We start from the raw sequence: 13,432 nt of genomic DNA on the forward strand, positions 1-13,432 counted from the left end.
TTTCCAGAAAGTGATTAATGTTTACGTTTAGAAAGAGGCATGTTTTCAAAGTCCTGGAGACTGTTCTCATACAAACACATCCCTGAAAAAAACATTACATTTGTATACTAAAGTGGACTTTACACATAAAAAGATTTGCATGTCATGTCAATGGGGTACACCCCAATCTAGTTCCTCTTCCATAGGGACCCTTCCCAGATGTGCCTTGGAAATCACCCAGGAGGATGGACCAAGGGGCCCTCCAGGGCCCAACAGTCCAACGTTTTCAGAAAACTTGGCTTGGCCTGCCTTGCTTGTTTGGCTTGTTCCAAACAACAAGAATGTTCTTTCAACCAAGACATCCCCAAGCAGGCCTCTCCCTTCTCCGGTCTGTTGAGTACTGACCACAGCTGAGAGGATGTGAGGGCCACTGCCCTCCCCAGGCAAAGGGAACTGTCCACCATTGCAAACCCTTTCACAGAGGGTAGAGGAAATGAGTCACCTGGCAAGGATCTCTCTGTGCAATGCCTTGCTCCAAAAAGGTGTCTAGCCCCTGTGGGGCCCTGGCTTCTGGAAGCAAGCACAGGATGTGAAAGAAGCTGGAATGCATCTCTTCCAACATGCAAACAGTGGGGGACTCTGCTGTGCAGCCCCTGGACAGGTGAGAGGTACAGCCTTTATGAGACAGCTGAACAATGACCCACCCAACTTGTCTACTTCTAAGCAGACCCCATTAAGTCTCAGGCACTTGGCTTGACTACTCCCTGGATCAAAGTTAAATGGAATTAGCCAACAAGCTTCTTTTGAGAGCGAGAGACAGGCACATGGGCTGACTCACCTTCCAGAAGTTATCCACTTTGCCATACACAAGGGACTGGTTCTGCCTCTTGATTTCATTAATGTGGTGGATGTCGCTGGAGTTCAGGTGCTGTTCGACCACAAACCCCAGGAAGCTGTTGTCTGGGGTATGAGCTGGTGTGGAAAGAACAGCACAGGACAGTTAAGATTCAATCAGTCAGAAGACATGACAACTACAAATTTAATGCCAGCCAACTTGCACAGAATTAAATGCTTTCATTTCACCTTGTTCTTTCTTACCTAGAGGGGCGAGGGGTGGCTCACTCCCACACAGCCCCGGCTAAACCTGCACAGGAGAACAAGTCTCTCCAGGATGGATTAACCCAAATCCAATCCTGCTTTTTTTTCAGTAGAAAGGACAACTATTTAAAAACTATTCACCTGGGTTCTCCCCTCCTTCCTGTTTCCCCAGCTACAAGGCTGCTATCTCCTGACAGAAATGCCCTCCTGCAGGTTTTACCAACTAGTGGCTAAAAGTCCCTATCTGTAGGGAGCAGGGCTGAATCAACCAGGTGGGTAAGCCCCACACCTCACGTGATCTCACCCAATTCCAGCTGTGTTCACCACCCGGTTGGCAAAGGAGATTGAGGGGCAAAACTGAGCAACATCACCCCAACCCTGCACCCCCTCTAAGAATCACTCACTCATGGAAGATGTAATTCCAGGGCTATAGTGAATGGATCCACAGGACAAAGACAGAATGACAGGTGAAGCTCCCTCCTGAAGCCCACCACCACAAGGAACTATGTCTAGTCTTCAAAATAGACTTTCCTGGAAAAGGCATCTTCTTCTGCATCACTCATCACTGGAACCCTAAAACTTCTGTAAAAGGCATCTTCTTCTGCATTGCTTATCACTGGAATCCTAACACTTGACCAAGGGAGCAACCCTACACCCTCCTCAAACATGTGGCTCTTGTGCCTATAATTTTTAAAAAGGAATGTCACCAAGACACAAGCCTTTCTTGATGAAACAGAGTCCATCCTCTCCTATCCAGTCATCTGTCCAGAGAAACCTTCTTTCTGGGAGATGACCGACCCTGCAGAGGCCCCTCAATATTAAATGAAGCAACTGCTCTGCTTGACTCTGACCTGAATAGAACAGCTAAAAATAACTTCAATGGAGAGAGACTCGATTTTCAGGAACATTCCCATGGTGTTGCTCCCACCCCATTCATTCCCTTGGGTGGGTGAGGGTGGTTCCTGGGTCTTGCTTTGGTTTCCTCAGGACCAGAGAGCCTCTCCCAGGTAGGAAGCAGGCACAGAAGTCCCTTCAGAGGGTCCAGGGATCTGGAGACCCCGGCCAAACTCATATACCCCCAGGAAAATGAACCAGGGAGCCTGGTGGAGAGCTGTGAACCGAGGGCATGAAAGAGCTGAATAAATACTCCTTATCACCATCCAGTCTCCCCGGCTGCTGCCTAATGGGGGTGACAGAACGAGGAGATAATAGGGTTGTGACTAGGGAGTTGTGTGCGGTCTGGCCAATCTGTTATTTCATTTCTGCGTTTTTGAACAAGTGCCCAGAGGCAATGGCAGTGGCTGCAGTTGGCTGGAAAGGAAATTACTGAATAAATTCTACTGCCAACAAGAGGCAGTGGTTGCTTTTTTTCTTTTGGAGGGGCTGGAGGGGAGGGGGAGTTGAAGAAGTGTGGGGGAAGGGAAGAGAGGCTGCATGCATTTGAACTGTCCACACAGCAGCTTAAAACATCTCTTCATAAAATCTTCAGTGAATTGTGAAAATTCTGCAATAGAACTTTACGCTTTAAACTTTGAGATCGTAGTTTTTATCTTCAGAAAATGTCTGCAGTGACTAGAGCTCCATGCTTTAGATATTTGTTTCTACAGTTCAGTTTGAGTCGCTGGTGGGCCCTTCTTAAAAGATGAAATAATCTAGCATCCAAAACACTTAACAGTTTTGGATATCCTAAGGTGTATTCAAAAATAAAATGATCATCAAAACCCCAAAAGAAAAAAAAAACTCCTATCTGTTTATATTTTTGTGTCAAAGATTCCCCATCTCTTGAACAATGCCAGGAAAGGAGGTTAAACCATCTGCTCAAAAAAAGTGAACAACGGTGGGCTTTCACTGTTTTATGACTATCATTTGGTATGAAATTGACGTGGACGCTGTATGAAGAATGAATTATACCTACAAGCTGTCCCTAAATTTTCATCCATACACCTTATTTCAACACCCCTTTCTCATCTACACATACTAATTTGGGGATCAACAACCTGCAGGTACAGTTTAGGAAGCGCAGGTGAGACTTCAGAAGAAATAAAGGTAGCACTTATAAACGTACTTCCACATTTCAGGAGCACTGGGCAGATGGGCCATGTCTCTTCTCAGTCCATACTGGACCTGTCACAGGAGACCGAGCATCTGCAACATGAGAGGATGCTCGGCTGAGACTCACCAGGCAGGTGGTGACTTGGAAGTAACCACCGACTGCTGTGCACTGCTTCCAAGGAGCCAGCCAGTAGCTGGGTGCCTGCCTGGTGGCAGCCTCATCTGAGCTCGAGTGTTCCTACTGCTTATAATAGATCAGAAGTGGAGTTCCCATTGTGGTGAAGCAGAAACGACTAGGAGCGATGAGGTTGCGGGTTTGATCCCTCATCTCACTCAGCGGGTTAAGGATCCGGTGTGGCCGTGAACTGTGGTGTAGGTTGCAGACGCAGCTTGGATCTAGCGATGCTGTGGCTGTGGTATAGGCCAGCGGCTACAACTCCGATCTGACTCCTAGCCTGGGAACCTCCATATGCCGCGGGGGTGGCCCTAAAAAGACAAAACAAACAAACAAATAATAGGTCAAAAGCCACAGGTACAGGTGGATGCTATCTTTAATGACCCTTCTGTGAAGAGCTACCTTTTCAGGTCAGGCTTTGTCTTCTGAGCTGCCTTCAGATGGGAACATGGACTTCAGCCGTGTTGGGAGGGTTTCAAAGGGAAGGTATTTACATTTCAGTGTAAATCAAAGAAATCTCACGTGACAAGGATATCCTGTACTTTTGGAAATCACTCCTTCCCGGGAGGTAAACACATGTGACTAAAAAAAAAAGAGCTGATATTTGAATCCTGGCTGCGGGCTGAGGGCTTTGTAGTGACCATTTCATTATATCTTCATGACAACCTTAAAAATGTTTGTACAGATGAAAAAAACAGAGAGAGAGTTACTTAAACGACTCAAGCTTACACGCTACGAAATGGCAACTTTGGGATTCGGAGCCAGACCAGCTGTTTTCAGAGCCCAGGCTCCTTAAGGCGCTCGAAAACACAGCTCCAGAGGCCAAATATTTTATTTCCTGGACTCTGTGAACTACAGTGGTAAACATGCTTCAGAGAAAAATAATGTTATAAAGTAGACCAAGATACACACGAAAGACCAATGAAATATATATATTTATATTTAAATATGGAGTATTTTCTCAGTTTCCTGAGCAGCTTTTATGTATGTGGAATCAAGTGTTTCTTCTCTTTTTTTTTTATGTGCTACAAACTGGAAGGTTTGCTGAGCATTAATAATGGTCTTTAATTTAGGACTTTTTTTCTTACCAAGAAAAGCATTACTTCAAGCATTTGAAAAGCACCTATTTACAAATGACTACAAATCAGTTTGATGACTTTTCCTGAGCAGATTACAGCGATGACTTTTAGGAATTAGCTGCAATAATTCACTCAAGGACAAACATTTTAGAGTACTCTCTCTATGAACCAGGTTTATGGGCTATGTATTGAGGAATTACAAAATAAAGGTGGGTCTTCGCCCTTGTGGAGCTTACCAACTATTTAATAAATAAAGTATAAGGTATACACTGTATTTACCAAGCAGTTATCACGTCCCCTTTCAAAATTAATTCAAATTTTTTATTAAGGCAATTGACCCTTCTTTCAACTGCATAAATCTCCTAGGTCTGATATTCAACCACTCAGCCCTCAACATCGCTAGCAAGTATAGAATTTATTCTAACAGTTGTCTGCCAGTCTTTAACCACAGCACGCCTGGCCCTGCAGTGTTGGGGCATCGAGGGCAGAAGCCTCAGAGCCAGCCTGGGCTCCCTCCCCTCCCCATCCTTACAGCCAGTCAATCACCAAGTCCTGGAAGCTGGGCAGGGGGCGGAGGTGGGTGGGTGGGGTAATGTCACCTTCTCTAAATCCATCAACTCCTTCTCTCCTCTTTACCCTTCCTAGTTCTGACCTCATCAAGTCTTGTCAAAACTTCAATGGAAAAGTTTTTCTTTTCTTTAAATAGAAACCATTTTCCTGGTTAGAAGAGAAATACATTTTCAGTGTCTAACTTTTTTCAGACAAGAGAGGAAGATAGAAGGAGAGAAAAAAATGTCACCCATCCTCTTAGCTCCTAGAAATCACCACTATTGGGTTCCTTTTTTCTAGACGCATGGGTATTTTCTTTTTATTCTCAAACCAAAATTGGATCCTCCTGTACCTATTCTCCTGTGAAGTTCTTTTTCCATTTACACAATGTGCTGTAGGTATCTTTCTGGGGTGGTGACCACAGCTCATCATTGCTTGTTAAAGCAGCACAAAACCTCATGGCCTGAACTCATCCCATCAGATGGAAGGCCCATGGTTCTGGTCTGCCAACATGGCTTTGTTGAACCTGATGGCCCTTCCCACACCAGCCATGCAATTCTGTTCCATCCAGGTGGCTTGAACTGGTGCCAGTCCTGACCCTTTGTCTCCCTCACTCCCCATGCCTCCACGATCCAGAGGACTCCCCCTGACCAAGGTGCCGCTGAAAGACTCATTTATGACCCAAGTCCCGCCAATCACAGTTGCTTCGTGACTAGTGAGAGCTGCTTTCTGGGTCTACATCTTTCTGCTCCAATCACTAAGCAGGGTGGGGCAGAGTCTAGAGCTGCAAAGGGCATCTCCGTGCCCTTGTGAGGACAGCCCACCCAAGGACAACGCCAATCCAGAGACACGCCAAGCCAAGACCAGAGAGAGAGAAGATACCCTCCAAGCCCCGAATCTAGCTCTGCCTAAAGCCGGTTTCAATAATTCCCAGTGACAAGAGCCAACAATCCCTTGTGACCAAGCCAATTTGACAGAAATCCTATCTAATATATCTGACCACATTAGGATGTTTCCAGTTCTTGACTATCTCAATTGATGAATGCTGAGTATCACTGCACACTCAGCAGTGGATTTCCAAGTGGTCTCCATGCCTCCAGTCTTGCTCCTTCCTTTGTCACCTCCCCCTAACTCCAATCTGTCCTCTCTGTTGTCTGACAAGGTCTTTGAAACAAACAAGTGACTGTGGCAGTTTGCTACTGAAAAGCTTTGCTTCCTTCAGAAGGAATCCTTAGGGAACTCCTAACCCTTCCCACTCACCTGGCAACTGTAAGTCTGTTCTCTGCGTCTGTGAGTGAGTGTGCGTTGTAGATCAGCTCATTTGAATAATATTTTAGATTCCACATATAAGTGATATTATATGGTACTTGTTGATAGGATTTTTTTGAATGCATGATTAAGTAAGTTGGTGATGAATGCTTAATTATCTGCTAGGGTTGACTCTGTACGTTGAGCTCATTACCAGGTGGCAAAGGCCATGCCTGAACTGCTTCCAGCATCATGTTCTTTGCCCACAAGCTCCCAAACCAAAGCCCCTTCTTAGGATTCATCATCAGCAGTAGGGCAGCTCCCCACTCTATCCTAGACCCTAGCTCAGGCCTGGTATATTATAGGTATTCAATAAATATTTACTAGACAGATAAATGAACCTATATTTTTCTCTAGGTCACAAAGTAGATGTTGGGAAGAAGGGAGACAAATCATTGAAATGGGATTTTAAAATTCTAACATCACAGGTTTCTAAATATCATCATTCATTCAATATTCCGCACACTTCCTGAACAATTACTACGAGCCAGGCAAGAGCTTAGGAGTTACGGATATACCAGTGAACAAGAGAAACCTGGATAAAGTGCCCCTCATTGAGCTTGTACTCAGTTGGGGAGAAAGAAAGTAGGCAAAAAAATTGAGTGTTGTACATAAAATAAACATAATTGGTTTGGTGATTAATACTGAACTCTAGTTAATGGTGTCAAACCAAAACATCTAAGGGTTAAGGGTTCTTTTATACATAAAAGAAAAGTTGGATTGATGGATAGAGAAAATATAGACAATGGACTGGTAGGTCACAGAAAGATAAAGCACACTGTTAATTGTGGAGTCTAGGCTGTAGGTTTCTATTTCACATTTCTTTCACTTTCTTTATATTTCAATTTTTTTTTTTTAAACAAACAGGGAAGAATGCCGTTCATGGCTTTCACAATGTTGATGCCGATTCTGATGATGACAGAACCAGCATGACAGAAAAAACTACCAAAAAATAAAGTTACATCACACAAGAAACAATTCCATTTCAAACACTGTACCGTTGTGATGTTATGCGTCAAATTTCATCAAAAGTGACTTTTTTTCCACCCAGTGGTAATGATGCTGGGCTCTTTGAGAAGCAGGAGGCTGGGATACAGGCAGGGGAAACTATTATGTACAGTTGAGCTGAAAAGATGAGTGTCTGAACTGTTGACAGAAGGTACACCAGGGTAAATTTTTCAAGTGTCAAAAAGCAATTTAGGAAGGAATGGACTCTTTAGAAGAATGTCACTCCTGAAGGCTGAGGCTCAGACTGAAGGAGTTGCAAGGTTGATCCTATTACTCACTGGTCTGCACAGAAATAAAAGGCAAAAGCCTTCCTGATCCAAGTTAAAGGCCAAAAAGGCGGTTTGAATCACAAATAGCTCTTTGGCTTGTCAGGCCCTAAAAATAAAGTCATACACGGAAGCCAGAGATCCTCAGCTAAGACCAACACCTTTGTTTCTGGCATGAAAAAGGACTGGCTCATTTCTAAAATTCTGTTCTGTCAGACAAAATTTGGGGTCTACAAGCCACTATTTTGATCTGATTGCACTTAGTAAACATGACTGTGAACCCCAAATCCTTGAAGAAGTTCAAAGAGTTAGAATGTCAATGAAAACAACCCCTTGTGAAAACACAATCATGAGACTAAACCCTATGGGAAGACAAAGGGGGAGTAACCTGAGGCCGTTGGCTCCAAGAAGCTTCTGTAAACTTAGATTTGTGCCCTTCTTCCCTTCCCTACATTGCTTCGTGGACTGAAAACAGGACAGGCATTATCATTCAATTTAATTTAATTCAGTCTGTAAATATTTTCTGAATGCCTACTCTGTGCCAGACATTCTTCAAAATGTTGGAGTCTCAGCAATGAACAAAACAGACAGGACCCCTACTAATATTATTTCCAATTCCAGTGGAGAAAAAGAGAAAATAATAGTCCATGGAACATAAATGCTGCATGGTAATACAGCTACAGAGGAAAATAAAGCAGGCAAGAGGCCTGAGAATTTGGGAGAGAAAGGGGTTAAATTTAAAAAAAAAAGGTGTGTGTATGTGGGGGGAGGTGTCAAGGTTAGTTTCATTAAAGTGACATTTGAGTTAAAGTAAGTCCTGAAGGAGGAAGAGAGGAATATTCCAGAAGGTGGAACCACCAATGCAAAGGTGCTTCGTAGGAGTGTGCCTGGCCCACCTAAGAAACAGTAAGGAGGTTAGAGGTTAGGGAGCAAGAAGATGTGCAGTAAGAGCTGAGGTCGGGGTAGCAGGACCCGACCACACCAGGCCTTGAGGCTACTGGGGTGACTCATCTTTCTTTCAGCCAGAGGCCACATCATGGTGGGTGACAATGTGATTTATATTTTCATGAACTCAACTTCATTCTGTAGTTGGGTCTATTTGTTCTTTCTTTACTAATGCCAAAAATATTAATCACCAGTGACATTACAACTGCAAGTCCTAAAGATTCAGCAGTGACCACGCTGGTGAAAATCACAAAGTGGGCCCCAAGCTGGGACAGGGGTGCATGGCTCCTGGAAGGAGGGCTTTCCGGAGGACAGGACACCTCCCTGCAGGGTGGGCAAGGAGGTGGTGGGGAACGAGGGATGGGGCTATAGACAGGGAACAGTGCATGCCATGGCCTGGGTATCAGAGAGGACCTGGTACCCAGGGAGACATCTAAACACGGAGAGGAGGCAGGACAACATCAGAGGAGCCAGCAGGGGCAAGATGCTGTAACAAAAGGAAAGGGGCTGGGGGTGAAACAGGGAGGCTCTGAACGAACACTTCAGAACCCCCAACTGCTCCTTGCTCAACTCCCAAATTTCCATGTGCCAAGAAATACTGAATGTCCCCCGGTCTGGACTATAACTATACAATGTGAGCACCCAGAAGGCAAATCCTCAAGAGTACTTAAAAATAGCTTAAGTGGAAATAAACCAATCCAATCAGACTTTGCTGAGAGTGTCGGAAATGTTCCACGACAGTGATACGAACAGGGAGGCTGCTAAGCAGACAAATGAAGGTTACTGAAACTTTTCAACGCTTGGAGGTAAATATAAATTTGAGATTCAAGGTGCCTGAAACCGGGAATGAGGAATCTGGTCGTCTCTGGGATTGCTACGTTCAGCCACAGTCTCCAGGGCAAGAGAGGAAATAACACAATAAAATAGAGATGTTTCATCACGGCTGATGTTTTTACATAAGTCAGATGAAGTTGTGCAAGAGGGCGCCATGCAAATGATGAGAACTATGCAAACACAGGATAATTCAAGGTGCAAGATACCAACTTCAGGGTTTTATTTTCTCTTGAAAATGTTATAGGCAGATGTCATCTCTATTTTTTTTTTTTTTTTTCCTGTGTAGGCAGATTCCTTTCATTTGTTTACTGAGGGATAATCACCTTGTTGGAGACTGAGAAAAAATAAAAAAAGAATGCCTTTAGGAGTTTAGAAAAAGTGGTATGCACAGCTGACTAAAGGCCAACTGATATAGTGCCTAAAAACAGGGTCAAGCCAAATCCCTGGAAAGCCCAGAAAAATCCAGAATTAATTCTCAACAAGAAACAGCAAAAGTCTCCCCAAATAAATACAAGGTCCACTTGACAGACTATAAAACACCTTTGAAAACAGTGGTTTTAAAAGTAGAACCTTGAAAAGTTCTTCTGCTACATTAAGTGGGAAAAAAGCAGATACGAAATTTTAGTATGTACGTTACAACCATATGAAAACGTACCCCTAATGAAGACGGTAAGGCTTACATTAGGGTATGAGAGCCTTTTTCCATGGGGGAGGAGTTCCCTGCTTTTGTAATAGAGGTGTGTGTGGGTTTCAGTTTGATTAGAAAGATGGAGGAAGCCATTTAAATAGAGTTTTCAAGGAAATAATAAAATTTTGCTCTGGGATGCTTTGGAGGAGGCAAAGGTGGTGAGGAGTCATGGTGGTATCTTGAGAGACCAGCAGGCTGCCTGGGGTGAGGCCAGGCCAGGGGAGAGCTGAGCTGGGGAGAGAGGGCAGGGCCCTGAAAGGACTTGGGACCCGACCCCATGGTCAAAGGGAGGGCACTGTGGTCTTTGAAGAGGAATGGCCTGGTCCAAGCTGAGTTCTTCACTGTTGGCTCTGGGGCAGGAGACCCTCAGCGCTCAGTGCAGAAGCTAGGCTCTGAGTCTGGACAGCAAATGAAAAGCAGGGACAAGAAGCCTGCACAAGGGAGGAAGAACCACACTTCTCTGCTTCCTGGAAAAAAAAGTCACTCAGCGATCTGGACAAATAGCCTTGGTGTTACCTGCCCACTCAGTTGATCCTAGAGAAGCTGCCTGGAGAGGTGCTGGGAGCCGTTTGTGCTAACACACAAAAACGCCCAGATGCCAACAGAACACAGAAAGAGGATGGTCCTAGTGAAATTCTGAGACTTGGGGCAGAACTATAAAGAAAAGCCAGACTTTTCAACTTATAGAAACCCCAACTTAGTGAGGAAATGAGTTGGAGGAGAAATAGAAGCAGGCTTAATGTGAGACATGCACTCTGAGTGTTCAGGAGCTACCCCTGGTCAGGAGCATCTCTCATTTCCCTGCTCCTAAAGATGCTTCAGCAACAGTGAGTGTGTTTTTCTTTTTCCTACTCCTGATACTGGGCCTCTTCTGACCAGCCTTCCCCATCCTCTCCCTGCACTGCACATCTGCTGAATGCTGGTCATCCCATAATAAGACAGGCAGACTTGACTGCACAAGCACAGCACTGTCTTCCCGTGGTCTCTATTTTTCCTTGTGCATCCCATCAGAAGAAAACAAACCAAGGGGAGTTCCCGTCGTGGCGCAGCAGAAAGAAAGCTGACTAGTATCCATGAGGACACAGGTTCGATCCCTGGTTTCACTCAGTGGGTTAAGGATCCAGCATTGCCATGAGCTGTGGTGTAGGTCACAGACGTGGCTTGGATCTGATGTGGCTCTGGCTATGGCATAGGCTGGCAGCTATAGCTCCAATTCCACCCCTAGCCTGGGAACCTCCATAGCTGCACATGTGGCCCTAAAAAGACAAAAAAAAAAAAACAAACAAGCTATGTATACCTGCAGTGTGTGTTACACAGCAATTATGTAGTGATTACTAAGCCTGTCTATTAAGCCCTAGTAAATCTGTCTTCATTTTTAAAAAGTTAATAAGACATGGATCAACTTTTGACACTTTCATCTTATGCTCCAAGCAATGGTCTTTGGGCCATGAGAACAGCCACATTTACCCAAAGGGCAAGGGATGGGAAAACTATGGGCGCGCCCAGGTTGGACTGGACCCGGCCCTTCTGTCGTGTGGGAAAGACCCTCTTTCAAGGATGCACCCGAGTTTTCTCGGAAGCCAGTCGAGTGGGCAGTCACTGTTTGCTGCTGCAAATTCTCCAGTCCAGGCACATCTCAACAACATAAAGGTTCCAAACTGCTCGTGTCCCTATTTCTTCCATTCAAGACAGCCTCAACCACGAGCAAGTTTTCCATCAGCCTGTTTCTGGATGGATTTCATAACCATGGATGATCTCCACCCTGCTCCAACTGTCGTACTAGGAGTTATAAAATGCTGATTTTCTAATGTTTCATTCTTTTTGCATTCGTTAGCTGTGATTTCTCCATAATTAACAACTTTCTCTCATCAACTATTTGATGATCTTCAAATACAATTTGTCCTAGAAAGGCAAGATCAAAGGCTGGATTGTTTCCCTTTATTTTTCGGAGTAATGAGGTGGTGTCCTAGCAACCTGCAAAGGTGATCGATTGATTTTGGGAGTTGTTCTTGCTTGGGCTGTCATTCTCATGAACTATTTTCCATTGGTTTAATTTCAGTCTGCTGAAATCATCCTTTCTGATGTTCAAACCACCCTATCTTTGGCTCCTGTGTCCTTCTGATTCCACCCCAGGGGTCTTTCTTAGCTTCCTTGCTTTCTGGTATGACAAGATGTCCCATCTTGAATGTTTCCTGCCCTAGACCTGGAACGATCTATTTCTTCTAGGATGAGGTTCCTTTACTGCGAAAGTTATTTAGGGAATCCAAATATGAGTGTTAAGGATACTCACTGCCACTGGATTGTCTTTATTTTGGTCCTTTTCTAAATAAAGAGTTAGGAAACATTTCCTTTTTAAAGAGAAAAATAGAAGTTCATATTGCTATTTCCTATTCGAGCTGAATCTTATACAGTCTACACTTAAATTCTTTAAGGGCTCTCCCCTTTTTGTGTACTACAAATTTCAGTATACCTGGAATAGTTCACCTAATCATATAAATACTTTCTATAATGAATGTCTGGTCCAAAGATTGTGTTTTAAAGTCACTTGAAATAATTATTTTAACTGTGTGAGAGATTAGCACCAACCTGGTTATCAAGTTTGTTTCATTTTTTTTCTCTCTTTTTTGTCTTTAATGCTTTTTTTTCCATTTTCTTTATCATGTAAAACATTTACATGGTTCCAGATAAAGTACATTAAGAGACATCAATTTTCTCTCTCCATCCCTGCAAGAATAAATAACAAGCTAATAAAAGTGATTACTTTGGAGGGTAATCCTCCTCCAAGGGTAATCACTTTTATTAGCTTGTTATTTACTCTTGCATTGCTGCTTTTGAAAACACAAGCAGGTTCATTTACACGGGCATACACACACTTTCCTCCCCTCATACCCTTCTCATAGGAAGGGAGCGATTCCACATCTGTCCTGAACTTCGGGTTTTACCACTAAATATATCCCTCCAGAAAGTGGAGTCTTCCCTCTGCCCTCTTCTCAGTTACACGCGACTTCACTCTATGAATGGACCATGGGATTCACTTGGTCCCCTATTAGGAAGCTTTGGGTTATTTTCAGTCTTTTCCTAGTACAAGCAGCACCACAGTAAATGGCCTTGTACACATGCTTGTCTGACTTTTGCTCACTTATCTTTGGGATAGGTTGCTACATGGGATCTGCTCAAAGGAAAGGTGCCTGGGTCACCTTGCTGGAAGGTGGCAAATCCCCTCCACAGAGGCAGGGCCGGGCTGCACCCCCTGCTTTCCACTAGTCTCACTATAGTAATAGCTGCGCCAGCAAACTTTCAGGGTTTTGCCAATATCATGGTATTGTGGTGCAGTTTTAAAGTGCATTTCTCTCATTGTGAGTGATGTTAACATGCTTTCGTATGTTTGGGGCAATACATTTCTTTTTCCTTGAAACCGCTTTTGCCCATTTTCCTACTGGATTGTGGAACT

General features: G+C 44.0%; 1 protein-coding gene across 6 annotated transcripts in view; it reads right to left on the bottom strand.

The window, feature by feature from the left end:
• The window catches only part of MGAT5 (mannosyl (alpha-1,6-)-glycoprotein beta-1,6-N-acetyl-glucosaminyltransferase), a 374,468-nt gene that overhangs the window by 95,737 nt on the left and 265,299 nt on the right, over nucleotides 1–13,432 (bottom strand). For all 6 annotated transcript variants that reach the window (XM_021075187.1, XM_021075189.1, XM_021075184.1 and 3 more), the window contains exon 11: nucleotides 818–951. In XM_021075187.1, the coding sequence (XP_020930846.1) occupies nucleotides 818–951 (134 nt within the window). The remainder of the gene's footprint in view (nucleotides 1–817; nucleotides 952–13,432) is intronic.

The sequence above is a fragment of the Sus scrofa genome, chromosome 15, assembly GCF_000003025.6.
Source record: "Sus scrofa isolate TJ Tabasco breed Duroc chromosome 15, Sscrofa11.1, whole genome shotgun sequence".
In the NCBI taxonomy this organism is placed as follows: Eukaryota; Metazoa; Chordata; class Mammalia; order Artiodactyla; family Suidae; genus Sus; species Sus scrofa.